The sequence below is a fragment of the Molothrus aeneus genome, chromosome 2 (assembly GCF_037042795.1).
Source record: "Molothrus aeneus isolate 106 chromosome 2, BPBGC_Maene_1.0, whole genome shotgun sequence".
In the NCBI taxonomy this organism is placed as follows: domain Eukaryota; kingdom Metazoa; phylum Chordata; class Aves; order Passeriformes; family Icteridae; genus Molothrus; species Molothrus aeneus.
The window spans coordinates 1,423,749-1,442,293 of record NC_089647.1 but is presented as its reverse complement, the minus strand read 5'-3'; the positions used below and the strand labels follow the sequence as shown (position 1 = coordinate 1,442,293).

At 42.3% G+C, this 18,545-nt stretch overlaps 1 protein-coding gene across 2 annotated transcripts in view; it reads right to left on the bottom strand.

Moving 5' to 3' along the window:
- FCHSD2 (FCH and double SH3 domains 2) overlaps positions 1-18,545 on the bottom strand; it is a 118,789-nt gene that overhangs the window by 88,201 nt on the left and 12,043 nt on the right. For both annotated transcript variants that reach the window (XM_066571853.1, XM_066571854.1), the window contains exon 3: positions 4,182-4,227. In XM_066571853.1, coding sequence (XP_066427950.1) covers positions 4,182-4,227 — 46 coding nt within the window. The remainder of the gene's footprint in view (positions 1-4,181; positions 4,228-18,545) is intronic.

Here is an 18,545-nt window from a genome sequence, read left to right as displayed (position 1 = left end):
AGCTGCTTGCTGCCTTTGCAGGGCAGGTACCTCAAGTTATTTTTTCCTGCCGCTCCAGGGGTTCCGTGGCTTGGAGGCAGAGGAAAAAATTTGCTTCACCCTGGAATTTTTGTTTTGTATTCCAAGCCTGCTGTAAGGCTGTGTTTTCCAGGCTGCAGCTGTTTTGCCTGGTGGGATGTAGGAATCAACCCAGGTGACTGGGGTTCCATGCTGACAGGGCTCTATTTACAGGCTCCCCAGCACCATTCCCAAATCTCCCAGCTGTTCCTGAGCAGTGTCTGCCATCCTCCTGCTCCTACAGTCACCACTGAAACACTCCAATAAACCAGTGTATTTTCAAAAGTTTGGTATCCATTCTATCAGAGATTTGTGGTATTTTGGCTAAAATTCATTCAATTTCTCTCATTCCTTACGAGGGAAATACCATCACCTTTCCAGTCTTCACATGATAAAGTTAATTTTCACAAAGTGTTGGAATACAGGATAAAGAACAGCAAAGGAAAAAAAATGAGCCATGGTAGAAGTTACTAGACATGGTGACAATGTCTGATTTTAACCCTTATGATTTTAATCCTCTGAAAAATTGTTCAAAAGGCCACTGAGCAGCTTGGCACCTTGTTAGAACATGGTAAAAAAAATGGTCAGCTCTTTTGTTTTTAAACAAAGGAAAGCCAGTACATTCTAGCAAATATATAAATAAATTATATATAAAATACATATATAAAGATAGAAAATAAATCATGTTATGTTTATTTATTAAGTAGCTGCTTTATATATTATGTATACACATGCACACATTATATAGACAAAAACTGCCATAAGAATATTGTAATTTTTTAGGAACTATTAATGCATATATTCTGATGTCTTGAAATGAGTGTGTTTTCTAGGTCTGGTGAGACACAGGGCGAGGGAAATGGGTAAGGGTGACCATGGTGTCTGCTTACATCCACCTCCCCACCTATCCTGCTCCTCTCACTCCACCTCCAGCTGCTTTTCCCTCTCACATCCATTTCATCTTATTTAAGGCTCCTCTCGTGACCACTACCATGGATATGAGCAGCTGCCAACAGGACTCTGTGGCTATAAACTACATTAAATTTTCTTTTCTCTTCTCCACATTTGAAAATGTTTTAAATGCATGAAGTTTCTCAGTGCCACAGACAAAGCAATCAACACCGAGTGCCTGTCCCCTCCTGATGACAGATAAGCTGGTTTTACTGAGCACCCACAGCTCTTCATTGTTAATTTAACCTATAAAAAACACAGAGAGGAGAAAAAAATCCTAACAATTACTGCCTCTTTAAAAAAGAAAAACTGAACAGACACTTCTACTTGTGGCTCACTTGAAATGTAGCTCAGGGAATGGGCTCTCCCACCTTTTTTGTAGAACATCAGTGCATTTGGTTGAGGTACTACAATTAGAAACTCATTAGCATGCAGGGAAACTCAACCTCCTTGAGGTTACTTGCAAATTCCAAGGGGCCAGGCCATGCTGATTGCCTGGAGTCACGTTTTACTCTGAAACAATGATAATGAAACATCAAGCAAAACCAAAACATGACAAGGAAGGTCATCTGTGTGTTCCCAGACTGTGAGAGACTGGTCTCTTGAGTTAAAAGTGTGGAATAATAGTAACTGCAGCAGAAATGTGTTTATAATCTCAAGAAAAAAAACCCCCAAACCAACATTTTACCTATTAAACATGCTGGGTAAAACAGGTTTTTTTGGAGGTAGCAGCAAAAGCACACATTCAGTAAACTGTTTTTTCACCATAAGAGTATTCTCAGGCACTGATTTCAGGTCGCTTATTAATCATGGAGAACAGCTAATAATAACAATATAAAATTGCAATTTAAATGCTATTAGCAGGCATACTGTTAGTGGGAAATGAGAACCTTTCTGAGCTCTCATTTCTGAATATTAAGGTAACCCTCTGAGCATGTATTAAATAATGCAGGACCAAAAATACAAGTGGAAGAGCTGAGTGCAGAATCCCAACTGATCACTAGAAATCTGCAGAATTGCTGATACACTGGATCCTTCTCCCATTTATACCATGGCACAGCCGAGAAAAGCCAGGAAAGAACCCACTGGAGATGGGCAATAAGCAAAAAACAGCTCCAAAAACCTTCAAGGCAACAGGTGAAAACACAACGCAAAATAACCTGGACAAAATAAGAGCAGGGAAATTTAAATCCAGGCCCTGTAATTCATCACATACATTTGCACCACTTACCATGTAATTAGGGGCAAGTTATAAACACTGGGCTGGGGTGTTTCACTTGCCTTTGGACAGGTTCTCCTGCTCCCAACAAAAGCACTCTGTGTTTAGAAACTTGGCACCCAAGTGCAGGGCACCAACCTACAATTTTTTTTAAACCAACAAAGCCTTCAGCGCTGGGAAACTGATTTTCATTGGCCAGCCTTCCACTGCTTCTCACTTGGCAAAAAAAAGTCAGATGTCAGAATATTCCGAATTCCCTAAGGTGACAAGAGGCATTTGGAGAGAATCTGTGAAAAGGTTTAAAAGTCTGGCTTCATAAACTACTGAGCATTTCCAGCTCCCTTTAGAACTGGTTTAAAAGGAATATCCCACTGCTGATGAATGCAACTTCCCATTTATTTGGAGCACAACTTCTCTCCCCAAAAGGCTTTATGTGAAATTTTATTACCACCTCCAAAACAGAAATCCTTTTAGAAGAAGCATCCAACATTGTTTTGGAGCTGTGCACTTATCAGCAATCCAAGGAAGCGATCCCACAAGACTTCATTCATAGAAAGAGCTATTCAGTGAATCTCAAATGCTGCAGCTGCATTGCTGCAAAGCTGGGGGGGTTTAAATCCAAGGAGCTGAAAGCCTCAGTTGTTAGGTCGGAGCTTTCCGAAGCGCAGTGTAATTATTTTTCCAACTTATCAGGACTATTCCCTAAATGCAGTGACTGTTGTGTCTCTGCATATAAAAGACATTCCCAGTGTCTAATGGATAAATGTGTTAAGAACTGGTGTTAAATTTTCTACATCATTTTAAAAAATCACTCAAGAACACACATTTTTAACCTCAGTTTCAGGAGGCACCATCATTGAAAAATTCAGGTATTTAATCAAATTTAATACAACTGCCAATGGAATTGATACTTGCCAAGGTAAACCATATCTGGAGGAAGAATGGGAGCACCAATAACTTATGGCAATAATGTCAGTGAGTGGGCTTAATTCAGCACAAATTCCATGTGGTGTAGGAAGGGTTTTCAGATGGGTTTTAGGCTGAGAAGACAAGCAGAAAATCCAGCACTAAAAACTCATCCATCACAGGCACAGGAATCATCTTTTCCCAACTGACAGTGAAGCCTGGCCCCAGAACAAGTTTGCTCTGTGTATTTTGGGGGTGATGCAGCACTGGGGACTGAAAGGATGTTTAACATGACATCTACAAACTGCACTTGGAAGCAGCCTGGTGACAGCTTGTGTTCTCACATTCCACGTCAGGCACATCTCCAGTTGGATTTATGGCATACTGAGCTCCACGAGCTCACTCCCTTGGATTTTATTCTACCTTTAATCTATTTTAAAATAAATTAATGTATTTTTAATCTGTTGTACTTGGACTTAAGCTCCAAGAGCCTTTACTGTAAATTAAACAGGCAGCTGCCCCTTATTAGATGCTTTCTAATTTTGGACTGGGGGAGAAAAAGCAATCCTCCCTCTTTTCTCACAAACAAATCAAAATTCATTCCACTCCTATCACAAGCATGAGGCCAAATCCGCTTTTATTTCAGATGAATGGGAAGCTGCTCTTACTGAAGAATGTGAATTTAAATTTATTTTGGATCAAGTAAGCCAGAACATTTCCTCTCCCTCTAATTGACCTGATTTTACCTTTCCCTCAAATTTCACACTGACTTCTGAGAAAACCACATGGAGTTGGACTTTACAACAATTGGGAAAAAATGTTAAAAATGTTTTCTGTACTCGAGAACTTCCTCAAGTCAAATTACATGAAAATACAGAATGGGCCTAAGTCCTGTGTAAATCAAACTGATTCAGAACTTCAACACATTTCATGGAAAGTAACTTATGGAAAAGATCAATGATAAAAACATACACCATAGTAATTTGCTGATTAACAAATCATCCCAACAGAACAATGTCTCAGCCATCAAAATTATTCCAGAACCTACCTGTGCATATTCTTTCTCAATTGCAGCTCTTTTCTGACTGAATGCTCTGAAAGAAAAGCAAAGAAATTCAGTTAGAACATTAAGCAAAACACTCCAAATTCAATAATTTAGTCAAAATCCATTAAAACACAGAGCAAAACTCTACAAATTCAATAATTTAAAAGGAGCTTCTGCTGGACAGTCTGCAGAGTGAAACAGCAACAAAAAAGGGAAATGGTTTGACAAGTGCACATCAGTAGCCCAGCAACGATTGTGTGTGGACTTCACATGTGTGATGGCTGAATTTCCAAGTTTTATTGGGCAAACTCAGTTCCCAGGACTACTCAGTTCCCAGGCATAAATAGCATTTTCTTAATGAAAGCTCGTCAGCTTTCCAGTGGTACAGCCAAGGGAGGAATTTGGGAGCACAGAACAGCATTTGACTTTATGTATCTAGACAGACTTACTTAATTTTCTTCAGACTTATTTTGATCAGAGTTGTTTTCTTTAAGCTATACCACAAACTACTCAGCTTAAGGCTACACCATAAGCACAAAAAAATCTAATTATATTTAAATTAGTTACACAATAACTCTGGTGACATGCCAATAAAAAAAAAAAAAAAAACAAAACTACACCTCAGGAACATCCTCTAATTAAGTTAACTCAATAAAAAGGAGTCTGGACAGGCTCCTTTTATTACTGCCTACTCCATTTCATCCATGAAGAGTATCCATCCACATGCTACAGGCTCAGCTTCCCTAACAGGATGTAAAAGTTTAAATGCATCATGATTGCTTAAAATTCTTCCCAGACCAATGACTGCCCAAGAGATCTGACCATATTCCAGCTCCAACAGTTAAACTTCCCAAATCCCCCTTGTGTAGCCCAGGTGGGTTCCAAGGGCTGTGTGATTCCCATATGAAACACCTTGATAGGAACAAGTGAAGTCGGCTGAGATGCCTGTGAATGAATTTCCTTCGTAAAGCATTCCAAGTATTCCAGCTAGTATTATAACCCAATTTCTTTTAGCATCTCCTGTTCCAAAATTCAATATCCCAATCAGTTTAACAAACACCTAGAAACCACAACATTCCTCTGAAAAGGCTCACTTTTCTACCAGAAGTACAAAGAACTGCACAAATAACTCCAAGGAATAACCAAAATGTGTTATCAATATTGAAGAGGTAGAAGAAAACAAGTGCCAGTCTTTGGAACTGAAATCTGGGAATACCTTAGGTAAACAAAGTTATTTTCCAATTCTCAGCTAACTGCATTTCAAAACATAGAATCAGGGCTGAGTTACACCAAACCTGGATATGAAGTTGTGTATTTCACCTGAGCTTTTTCCCCACCCCATTCAAACCAAATTCCTCTTGAATTAATTGCAAAACAATAACTGTGACAAGCAGGAAGCTCCAGATATCCCCAAAAACTTTCTACATTAAAAGTTTTGCACCAGAGAGGAAAAACAAAAACATTCAACCAGCCCTTGTGTAGGATTACAAAATAACATGGGAATCAAACTGACTCCCAATCCCAACTGAAATCCTGGAATTGGATCAACCACAAACTCTGGCAGAAATGGATTGTACAGCAGCACCTCCTTAGGAGAAATATTTCAGTTTTAGATATTGTTCTGTATTTTAAATGGGGAAATAACTGGCAAGATGCTGTATCCAATATTTAAATTTGTTTTGCTGGATGAAGAAGAAGGTTAAGCATGGAAAGGCTGTCGGAATCAGTTGTCTGCATTCCTTGGTGCTCCCTGTGGCTTTGGGACTGCGCTTCCCTCCCCTGGACCAACACAAAGCTGCTCTGAACCTTGGGACAGCTCATACAGCAACCCTTCTATGACAGCTATGAATGGATTACAAAACATGATGAAAGGGGAGACTGAAGTCAACACATTTCCCAGGAGAAAATTATTTTGAGCAGGGGAAAAGAGAATTCTGACTAATAAATGCATCATAGTTTCTTAACTTGGGCGGTGTGAAAACTTTGACATGTGTATCCAGATTTTACATGCAAAGCTGGGATTGTCTTAACCTTATTGTCCTTCAGGACGGACTTCCAAATCTATCCATATAAGGAAACATTTGTTTCCATGCAGTAATAAAATGTTCTCTAACTAGTGGTAACTTTTTACAACATGACTTAGTGGGTCTGCAAGAAAGCAGGAACATTATTTCGTGGTTTTTTAAACTAGGGAGCATTAACACTTACTTTTACACCTTTTTCTTAAAGTAACCATTAACTAAGTGCAGGAAACATCAGAATTGCACTCCCCAAAAAGGCATTTTAGTTTGTGGACAGTAATTCCTAAGTATCTTGTTTATCCTGTCAACATTAATGCAATACATTTATTCCCTTCCCATTCTTGCTCAGGCTCTGTGAGACCAGGGAATTCTAAGAAAGCAGGAAAAAGAAAATTTCTCTTCCTGCTATCCCCACTTTGCTAATGACACTTTTCCTAGTGTTGAGCCCTCATTGCAAATTCTCAACCCCAAATTTCAACCACTGGCATGTATTTCCATCACTCATATCCATTAAAGGTAACAGATGCTATGAAATATTGAGGTATCTTTTTATATTCCCATTGTAGAAGAGCATAACAATGTGAATTAAGGAGTCAGGTCAGTGGAGAATCATATTTCATTAAGTTTTCCTACAGGGAAACAGGAGAAACAGATGGGTTTAATTATTTCATGGATGTCCACTTGGGCTGGAAATGTGTAAAGCTCACACCTTCATGAAAAATCAATATAAGAACATTAAAATACACATTAGTGTTTTGTAAGACAATGTTCCATCTGCCAATATTGTGCAGTTGTACAAATCTGAAGATCAAAGTCACAGCTTGCACAGCAGAAAGTTAAACCCAGTGACACCCTGAAAACCAGCAAGTGAATTAGTCACTGTATAAAAATTTAATTCCATGCAGAGCTATGCAAAAACGTAAACACACACTTCACGTTCAGGGCTCTTGAATAAAAGAAGAGTTTAAATTTGGACCTGTGAATGTATTTCTATTCAAAGGCTGAGAAATTGAACAATGAAACAGGCAAGGCCTGAATCCCATTTGGAACAATTTCTCATGCAAGATGATAATAATGAAAAACCCAAGGTATTAACTGGAAAATTCATACAGCTCACCTGACACCAGCAGCTTGTATTTGTAGGTTTTTTGGCTATGAACATTCAGACTAATTGTTTGAAAGTTTTAATGAAATTTTAAAATCCTTACAATTAATACAAAGCCTCAAAAAACAGATAAACTAATATCACACCCAAAAGACCCAAAAACATTAGGCTAAAGAAACACACCTTTTGACTGACCTTGACCTGAAATTAATTCACCCCATCAAAAATTCTCAAAGTAAATCTCCCTAAGAATTGCAGAGCACATTGCAGCTGGGTTAAAACTGACTCAATCCAACACCACTTGAGAAGATGAATCAGTGAATTTTGAAATACCCAAAAATTTCTAGCTTCCCAGAAAGTAGATCAAGGATAATTCCTGACAGCTAGAACACAGAGCAGTGGAAAAATATGACTTTACAACTTGTGCTTATAATGCACACTGGGAGCACACACACTCAGTGTGCAATCATGTCCAAAGTAATACTATCCCGATTTTTTTTTTTAGTATACACTTACTCCAAAATTTTCCATTAAAAACATGAAAACAGACAGCTCTCAATATAAAAAAAGAAAATAAAAGAAAAAGGGGAGCAGCTGGTTTTGTCTCAGTGACAAAAATTAGTCCATCAGCTTTAATCAACCCCAAATATTGTTGATTTTCTTTGTATTTATTCTTTCTTGTCTTCTTTTTAAACCATCCCAGACTTGAAATGGTTTAGAATGATTTTTAGTGGGGCACTGGGAATAAATAAGCATATTGCATTACTGCTGGCAGGATAAAGATGAAATTTAGGAATTACTGTCCACAAATCACTCCTGACCAATCTCTTTAATGGTGAAGACATGCAGGGAAGTGTTTCTGCCCAGGATGGCATTGAAATTCCAGCCTGGAGTCCCAGCCTGGCATGCTGGTCAAGGCTGGAATGCCCCTGAGTTTGGCATTTGCTTTTGCTGACCTTCCAGAGGTTCCTGCCAGACCCTGGTCAATGTTCTCCCCCAGTTTAACTTCTCCTTCAAGTTGCCACAAGCCCCATGCCACCATCCAGGCTGTGACTGGAGCCATGGGGCAGCACTCACCCACCGAGCTCTGAGGGATTCCCAGCTCCCAGCTGCACCTGGCACTGCTCCCCACCACTCAGACTTGGGGAGCCCAGCCAACTTTCCACCCAGCTATCAGCCATGTGTCCCCAGTGTGGCTCTGAAGGTGCTACAGACTGTGTCAAAGGTCTCCCCAAAGCCACCACGCACAGCACAGGCCCTGCCAGCTTTCCCAAAAGGCAATCAAGCACCTTTTGCCCTTGGGAGTCCATGCTGGCTGCTCCAAATCACCTTTGTGCCCCTTCAAGGAATGGAAAAGAAGCCTCAAAAATGGTTTCCAGGAGGTTTTGCTGTGTCATTTACCCAGGAATTAAGGTAAAGCTGCTGTTCCCAGATCCTCCTCCTGGCAGTCTTTGAAAATGGATCCAGTATTTGCCTTTCTGCAGCCATCAGGAAGCTCTCCTGAATGCCATGACCTTTCCAAGGTGACAGGGAACTATCCCACTCAGCTCTGGAGTCCCAGTAAGCTCCAAGTCCTGCCCTGTCCAGGTCCATTGGACAGCTCATAGTGCTTGGCTGGGATGGAGTTAATTTTCTGCACAGTGGCTAGGATGGGGCTGTCCCTGGGATTTGTGCTGAGAACACAAAGTTCCAGGCACAGATAACTCAGGGTTGTTCCCATTACTGCTGAGCAGTGCTTACACAGCTCAAAGCCCTTCCTGCTCCTCACACCACAGAATGGTTTGTGTTGGGAGGGACCTTAATAACAACCTTGTTCCACCCCCTGCCATGGGCAGAGACACCTTCCACTGTCTCAGGTTGTTCCAAGCCCCACCCAGCCAGGCCTTGGGCACTTCCAGGGATCCAGGGGCAGCCACAGCTTCTCTGGGCACACTGATCCCATTAGTGAGTAGGCTGTGAGTGTATAAGAAACTGGGAATCAGGACAGCTGACCCCAAGTGACCCAGACCACACAGCACTGTGCTCAGCAGTAAAAGCTGGGGGAAGAAGAAGGAAGAAGGGATGTTCAAAATGATGGCATTTGTCTTGGCAAGTCATAGAATCATTCGTGTTGGAATAAACCTTAAGGGATCACTGAGTCCAAGCTGTGCCAAATCCCCACCTTGTCCCCAGCCCAGAGCACTGAGTGCCACATCCAGTCCTTCCTTGGACACCCTCCCTGGACAGTGCCTTCCACTGTTTAAAACCCTTTTCCATGAGGAAATTCCTCCTGATGTCCAACCTGGCCCAGCCTGAGGCTGTTCCGTCTCCTCCTGTCCCTGTTCCCCCCCTGGCTGTCCCCTCCTGTCAGGAGCTGTGCAGAGCCACAAGGTCCCCCGTGAGCCCCCTTTTCTCCAGGCTGAACCCCTGCCCAGCTCCCTCAGCCTCTCCTGGGGCTCCAGGCCCCTCCCCAGACCATAACACTGAATTAAAATATCCTTTGGAATGCCAGCTCCCACTATAAAGTCCAAAGGGAAGCAACCCTGAAATACATGGGAGGAGAAAATGGGCCAAAACGTTTTGCCATCCCTTGAAGGAAAACAGGTTTTGTGAATTGAACCAAACCTTGTTTGGTTTAATTCAGTACTTTTATGTGGATGTCTCCTCTCACTTTTCCCCAGCAACATGAAAAATGCACCATAATGAATCAGTACCACACAACCAAATAACTGCTGTTACCTGGTTTTTAATTTAAGGACAGGTGTGTCACTAACAAAAGCTCAACTGAATCCCAAGTACTCCAGCCAACATAAATCATCCCTGTGGCTCTGTTCAGGGCAGGGGTTGGCAATAAATGCTGAGATAAGATAACACAGCAGCAGCTGCATGGCTAATGAGGGACTCCAGGAACACCCATGCATGCAGGGACACACTGCATTAATATTCCCTGCCCGTGTCCAGCAGACACAAAGACAACATACCTGGAGCAATAATGAATCTACAGAAATTATTCATCACAACAAGACTCTCAATCACTGCATGTAATAAGCTCCTCTTTGTAGCTTTTCTCGTTACTAATCAGAATTACCACTATAGAAATGTTTTAGGAGGTTTGCATAAAATTCTGAGTGGCTGAAGGGTAAATTATTTTTCAGAACACCACAATTTCTGAATTTGTCTGTACATAGGCTGCAGAAAGCACGGCAGTGCAACAACCAGATTATTAAAATTTGGAACATACTTCACAGAATCCCAGAATGGTTATGGTCAGAGGGGACCTATAGAACATCCCATTCCCCACCCTGCCATGGGCAGGGACACCTTCCACTGTCCCAGGCTGCTCCAAGCCCTGTCCAACCTGGCTGTGGGCACTTCCAGGGATCCAGGGGCAGCCACAGCTTCTCTGAACACCCTATGCCAGGGGCTCCCCACCCTCACAGGGAAGAAATTCCTCTTAATACCCTTCCTGCTAATATCTAATCTAAACTTACTCTCTTTTTAGTCGAAATCCATTCCTCTTGTCCATCTTGTCACAAAGTACTCAAGACTCCAAATTCAGAGATTTTTGTAGCCTGACTTTACCTTTTCCCAGCAAAACTCCTCCAATATTGATCACTGAATGCCACAAATTATATTTTTTATTTAGACATCAAAAACTTCACCTCAGACAAAGCATGACAAGTGAAGTTTCCACTTAATTACATCAGGTAAAAGAATTAACTCCTTTATTACAACTCTCTGTACTGTCAGATCACCACAAAATCATCAGCAAAGTCACCTCACCAGAGAATCCAGTTGCCTCCAATCACTTTCTGGCTAACTGTATTTGATTTAAACACCTCAAATTTCAGTAAAACCAGTGCTGACTCTAAGAGTTGATCTCATGCCTCTGCTCTTGCAAAAAGGCAACTGAAGCAATTAGGAAGCTGTAAGCAAGGAGAAAGTAATTTCTATTTCATTTGCACAGAATACTTCAGGTTCCTTTTCAGCCACTCCAGGGAAAAAATCACCAGAGGTCACATTACAGCAAATCACAGCCTTTATGTTCGGTTTTAAAAATAACAAATTCTCTTTTGTTCAATGGTTTTATATCATCTGAATGAAACAGATCCCTTCCTAGAAAGATGACCCTTTTATATGCATGCTGTCACCAGCCAGGGTTATGTTATTGCTAGAAACAGGCAGTTCAGCTGCATTTTTATCAAGGAGCAAAAGTTCCATGTCAGCTTTGAATAATATCAGCACTGCCACTATTGCCTTTCCTGCTGAAGACTTTGTACCACCTATTAAATAAACTCCACTGCGCTGGGCATTTAACAGCACTGTTCAAACACTGGTTTGCTGCCTGGATTTTGGGCTGGCTTTATTTGCCTGGTCTCCAATTAAACCTGCTACCTCCCACGTTACATCACATCCATGCCCTTCAGCAGAGAGATACACACGTGGAACTCTTCCTCCAGCTCTTGTTAATGAACATATTTCTACATCAGAGCATTACCTTGGCTCTTCTTTCCAAATTACATGTTAAGGTTTTCCTTGACATCAGTAAAGGGAAAGATTTCCCTGGAAAAGGTTGAGTGGGGGAAATAAAACTGCTGAGTACTGCAGGCCCTTCCCCAGAGCCCAGCACTTGGAAGAGTCTTCATGCAGAAGATGTCTTGCTGCTCCCATTCCCTCTTTCCACTCCTCACGTCCCTGATCAGGTGGAGGTGTCACTGATACTGTCCTCGAGCAGCCAAGCAAAGCTTTCATGCTCCTTCCTTCCTGCCCAGGGACCATGCATGCTTTCCCTGCTCAGCCATGAAACCCCTGACCTTCCCACACAATGGGATGGGCTGCTCCTTAGCTCTCTGCAAGTCCTGCTTAGGAAAACTAAGCTGAACCCATCACTCCTGGCTGCTTCCCAGGAAACTCTGCCCACCACTGCTGAATTCTGCTCTCATGACAGTGCATCTCCAGGTCCTGAAGGCAATTTGTGGTCACAGAAGCCCAAGCCACCACCAGTCTGGACAGGATTCCCAACACCAGCCTCCCCTCCCACGGCAAGCACGGACAACGTGGAGTTCTCACACCACAAACATCCCAACGTGGGGTGACCGTGGCCTCCAGGCCAAGACTTTTAACGAGAACCTTGCTGGGCAGGCCAAGGTCCCACCAGCTGTGAAAGCACATGAGGCAGCAGAACAAACTCAAAACCACCCCGGCGAGGTCACCCACAGCCTCAATTTTTGCCCACAAAGAAGTTCTCTGACCCAGCACGAGAAGCCAGGGACATTTCCTGCTTGTGGATCCACTTGAGGTCTGCCTGATCTCAGCAGACGTGCGAAGGGCATCTTTACAACTCGGGAAGCACAAATATTTGTAACATCAGGAAACTCTCTGCTTGCTGAGTCAAGGAATTCAGCTCTCCTTCCTGCAGCTTGCTGGCAGCCCTCACTTTCTGCTTACCTCAGTGCACTGCTCCAGTTCTCTGGCAAGCACAAAAGAAATAAAGGAGTGGCCTTTTTTTAAACTTGACTTTAATGTACATACTCTGTACTGTCTCCTCTTTAGTCTTAAAATAGTTCTTCTGAACAGAGCTTCATAAATTCCTGCAGAAAGGGAGTAGCTGGCAATTCCAACATCCTGTACCACAGCAGAGCTCTTCTCTCCTCTACAAATTCCTTTCTACAACACATCTCACAATTTTCTAGCAGTTTTTCCCCGAGCAAACAGCAGCTACAATATCCACCCATCCCTTTTATAGCCAAGCACACAGTAATCCCTTGTTGATTCAGCTACTACTGAACATTTTACCACCCTGAGGAGCCCTGCTCCATCCTTCTGCTACACTGAGATTTTACAGTAACTCACAACTGCACTGGATTCTCTGTCTCTGCCCTGCAATTAGAAGCCTGCTCGTCTCACACCTAAAACTAATCAGCTGTGACAGCTTTGCTACCATTTGTCCTTTGGAATGCTCACCCTTTAAATCTCCACTTATCCTCAACTAAGATAAAAGTACACGGAAGGGAAATTCTCCTGAGAGTAAACAGAGGTATTAAAGCTGAAAATATTTCAACCAATATTTCAATGTATCAGGATACAGCCAGCTATACAATCAAGGAATCAAAGTTGGGCATAATGTCTTAGTGACAAATGCAGTCTCCTGCCTGTCCTGGCAGTCTCCTGCCAGCATCCATCCACCTACAATTGTTCTTACTCCAGTTTTCACACACAATTTTCAGTACCTGGATCATCCTCCTGCCATCCCCTCAAGCAAGTGAAGGCAGTACTGTTCAACTCAAAGGAGTAATAACTCTGCCTTCCATGCCCACAGAGAGCAGATAAATGAGCTCCTGCTTTGAAAAACAAAAGCCACAAAGTCTAACTTTGAACATCTTGAATTCACAAGTTCTCACACACAGAATAGCTCAGGTGGGAAAAGACCTTGATGATCATCACAACAAACCATGAATGATTTTCTGCTCTTACAAAATGTCCCTTCCTAAAAAGCCCATTTGGATTTTCAAGAGAGCATTGCTTACAGTGCTCACAGTAGTTTAAAAGATGCACTTCAAACCTGAAACTTCCTCACACAATGTGTTATAAAGTCCATATTTTTTTTAGCAAGACATTTAGAGGTCAATCCCAACTGGCACAGGCCAATTTTAAGTGCTTTTTACAACATACAGAACATATTAGAACATACATATCCTGGCAACATTTCTAACTGAAGCATTTTAATGCTCAGTAAAATTTATTTGATTTAAACAAAAAATATTAACACATAAGCAAAATTCTTGGTGTGAAAGTACCCACAAGCAAATTTGGCCTTCAACAGGAAATAGCTGTGATTTTTATCAGCACAAGCTCCCAATTAATATGAAATTTCTTCTCTATAAATCTATCAAAAACAACAAAGCAGTTTTTCCCCAAATGCATTTGTGAGCTACAAATTTATTCATAATTTTAAATGTTCTAATGCACACAACCTATGATAAACCATGAAATGTCTTCACCTCGTGCCTGAACAGTGCCCCTGTAGCAATGCACTGAGAAAAAAATTCCAGACAACATTCACTAGCAAGCAATGTACTCCCCATAAATCACATTACTGTACAGTTTGGGATTAGGATGAGTTGCCACTAGCAACAGAGACAAAAAAATCAATTCTGTCACTATATATAGAGAATTCTTGCAACCTCAAACGTAGCCAATGTTTTCAGCAATTTGTCTCAGAGAAGTATTAGCAGTCCAGCATGTGATCAGAGGAACATGACACCCAGACACAAAACAATGCTAAAACAATCGTTTTTCCTTCAGTAGAATAAAAAAAGAAAACAAAAAAGAACTGCCAGAAAGCTGCTGGTGTGTGTGAACATTTCATTCACCCTTTTCAAAATAAAAGCGTGCCCTCTTTAGAGCATTAACATTCACAACAAATACAAGGATTGGTTTCAGAGCTTAAGTGTATTTAAAATGATCCCTAATGAGTTTTTGTTTTAAAATGGGAAAGAAAGCAAACATTAGGGAGAGATACAATTTAGACAAATACAAGGGTATTTTTCTATAGCATCCCCAGACCTGATTCATCATATCCAAGGCATTTCCCTTTCAGGGAAAAAAAAAAAAACAACCTAGGATGTTATAACTCAGACTGTCTACCAGGAGCTTTTAGAAAACAGGAATATAAGGAGTTTCTTTGATCCCCATTTGCTTAACAGCAAGAAGCCAAGGCACATTTCATCATTCATGCTTCTTATTTCATCCTGGATCTGCAAAAGGTTTTGTAGCAGGCAACAACCACCTTGGAGTTCTTACTTTACTCATCTGTCACATTTTAGGAATCTTGACAGCGCCACCCAGGTTTATCACAAAGACTTCTCTCCTTTCTTTTCCTACAGTCTTAATATGAGCATTTCAATTTTAAATGATGCCCTTCACAAGGTTTCATTGTCACTAACACTGACGTAAGTCAAATTCTGTGTTTTAATGGATTCTACAGGTAATAATAATTACTATAATGGATTTTTTTCCTCAAAGCACAATCACCCTGTTTTAGAAGAGCACAGTACTGTTATTTTTTCAAGTCAGTAAAATGTAACAGCTCACTGAAAACATGTGGCACAATTTCTAAAATCCATCTGTAGATATATGTTAGAATCACAGAATCATTTAGGTTGCAAAAGACCTCTGAGATCCTTGAGCCCGAGTTCTGACTACCTTGCCACCACTGAGTGCCATGTCCAGTCATTCCTTGAACACAAATATTCCTTATAAACTTTTCCCCTAAAGGAGAAATTTCAGTCTACTGCCAACCAAAAAAAGATAGGGAAAAGATATCTAAAACGGGTCAAGGCATCCTGTCTTCTTGCCACTGAAAAGAATATTGATCTTGTTTACTACCTGCAGCACCACTGCCTGCTTCAATCACATATAGGAGCATAATGCAGTTAAAATCATTGCTCCTGAGCTCCAGTAAAATCAGAACAGGGCTGTTAATGAAGGTTTGTCATAAAATCACAGACTCCCAGCATGGTTTGGGTGGGAAGGGACTTGAAAGATCATTAGTCCCGTGGGCAGGGACACCTCCCACTGTCCCAGGTTGCTCCAAGCCCTCTCCAACCTGACCTTGGGCACTGCCACGGATCCAGGGGCAGCCACAGCTGCTCTGGGAACCTGTGCCAGGTCCTCACCACCCTCCCAGGGAAGAACTTGCCCCCAAAAACCCAACTACCCCTGCTCTTTAGCAGCCAGAATCATGCCCCTTGTCCTGGCATTCCAGGCCCTTGTCTCAAGTTCCTCTCCATCTTTCTTATGGGCTCCTTTCAAGTCCTGCAAGGGGCAATTAGGTCACCCTGAAGCTTCTCTTTTCCAGGCTGAACAATCCCAATTCTCCCAGCCTTTCCCATACTGCCAGTTCAGCAGCACAGCTGGGTGCAGAGTAGGCAAAAGGCATTTCAAACATCCACTGAGCTGTGTCAACAAAAGGGCCCAGCCCTCCTCTAGCACAGTATCGAGCTAACCTGCTAAATTTAGAACAAAAAAAAAATCACAACTACGATGGACAAACTCCTCCAGCAGAGAGATCCATTTGCTCCCTGAGAGTAAAGAAGTGTTTGGATGCATGGAGAGAGATGAGGTCTTGGTTCTTAAGTGGACAACTGTGCGCTGCACCTCCAGCAGAAGGACCTGGCAGCGAGCAGAGAACATCAAAGCACCCCCACCAACTCAAAGGAACTTCTCAGGGCAGATCAAAGCTCGAGGCGCTTCATAAGCCAGGCCTGGGGTGCTCCAAGCACCCCCCGAAGAAGCCGGGAACAAAGAGCGAGGCCGTGCGGCCGCATTCCCGCAGCAGCGCAGAGCCCGCGGGGACCGACGGCCAACCCCGGCTGCGGGACACGCCAGCCACAGGGCCAAGTCTCCCCGGGAAATCGGAATAACAACACGGCCATGCTCGGCTCCAGGGAAAAGAAATGTGCCTTTGCTCCTCCTTGTGCTGCTCTTTGTTAGGACGGAGAGAAGGAGAGCAGGCGCTTACCACAAGAAGAGGGAGCACACAGGAAAGCAAGTGCAGACAAACAAAGGACATTTTTATCAGTGACACATTTGAGGATGATCGAAGTCTTTACACAGGTTTTTAAAACTATTTCTTGAGGACCTGAGCCCAAAATTTCTTGAGGATCTGAGCCCAAATTTCTTGAGCCCAAATGCCCAACAGACAGAAGATTCAGCTCCTCAGGCATTATAAATCACATTCAGCCACTTTCCACCAACAAGAGACAGACTGCATCACCTCAGACTGCAACTTCAACCACTTTTTGGATACTACAACCAAAATTCTGCATATTTCCAAATGAAAAACTCCTGTAATCACAAAGATTACCTTCATCTCCTCAGCAGAAAAGCCTAAGCTCCAAATACTTAGAAAAGCTAGAATGTAGGGCCTTCTTTGTTTTCTATGCAGCTGATTAGCTCATAGCAATTAACTACAATCTGCTTTTACATCAATTAATACAAATACAGACGAACAATGTCTAGAAAAGTTTTGTTTGCACTTTTAACCTATTTGAACATAATGCACATCATTCAAGCCCTGCATACATTCAAGCCAAATCAGAAGATTTTAGGCAGATGCTCCCCTGAAAGCCTGTACATCACAGGGGAAAAGAAATGTGATTCCCAAGGAGAACTAGTGCACTTCCCAAGCTTTCCCAAGTCCTCTCAAGTCTGCCACTATTTATAGTGATTTGAGAGACTCAACACCTCCCACACTGTTACAATTCTGAGCCTTTGCTTTGATTTGAAACACACAGAAAAGAGCTAAGAAGGAGGTACAAACCAGTCTTACTGCAACTGCAGAAATTACTTTTCTCTCATCTCTTTTTGCTTACTGGGTGGGAAATACAAGGAATAGCTGCAACTCCCACTAACAATCCCAAAGACACTAGTTGTACAAGTACCCCAAAAATACTAATGTCTGCTAATACTACAGAGAATTGGTATTCTTTTAACTGCAAAGAAAAGATGAGCTTGCTCAGAGATCCAGAGGAAATCAAATCACGAGTCTTGAATCTTTTGCTCCCAAATTGCCACATTTTAGAAAGAGAGCCTTTGTCTCTGGAACAACCTCCCAAGAGATGCAGGGAGTCCCCACTGTGGAGGCTTTCAAGATACAGATGTGAGGTAACTTCATCCAGGCTCCCTTTGCCTTGTAGGGTTGGATGAGACAGCCTTTTGAGGTGTGCCCTGGAGGAAATTTACTTTTAAAGAGCATCCTGGTATTGCTGGTACAGTGAGGTATCTTAAGTTTACCACCTTAAACCAGTGCCACAGGAGATGGTTCAATAAACAGGTTCGATTCAAATATTTGTGCTTTGCTGTGACTCTTGTCAAACAAAACCCCACCCTTGTGATGGTGCTCTGTTAATCTCACCAAATCACACAACCATGGAATGGCTGGGGCTGGAAGTGACCTCTGGAGACCCCCAATCCAACCCCCCCAGCCAAAACAGGTTCACACAGACCAGTTTGGAATAATCCCAGGGAAGGAGATTGCAAAACCTCTCTGAGCAGCCTCCTCCATGTGCTCTGTCATCTCTCAGCAGTTTTTTCCCTCATATTCAAGGGGAACTTCCTGCATTCCAGTTTGTGCCCGTTGCCCCTTGTCCTGTCACTGGAAAGAGTCTGGCCCCATCCCTTTGGCAGCTGGCCTGAAATACTTGTATGCATTGATAAATCCCCTCTCAGCTGTCTGTTCTTGAGGCTGAACAGCCCAGC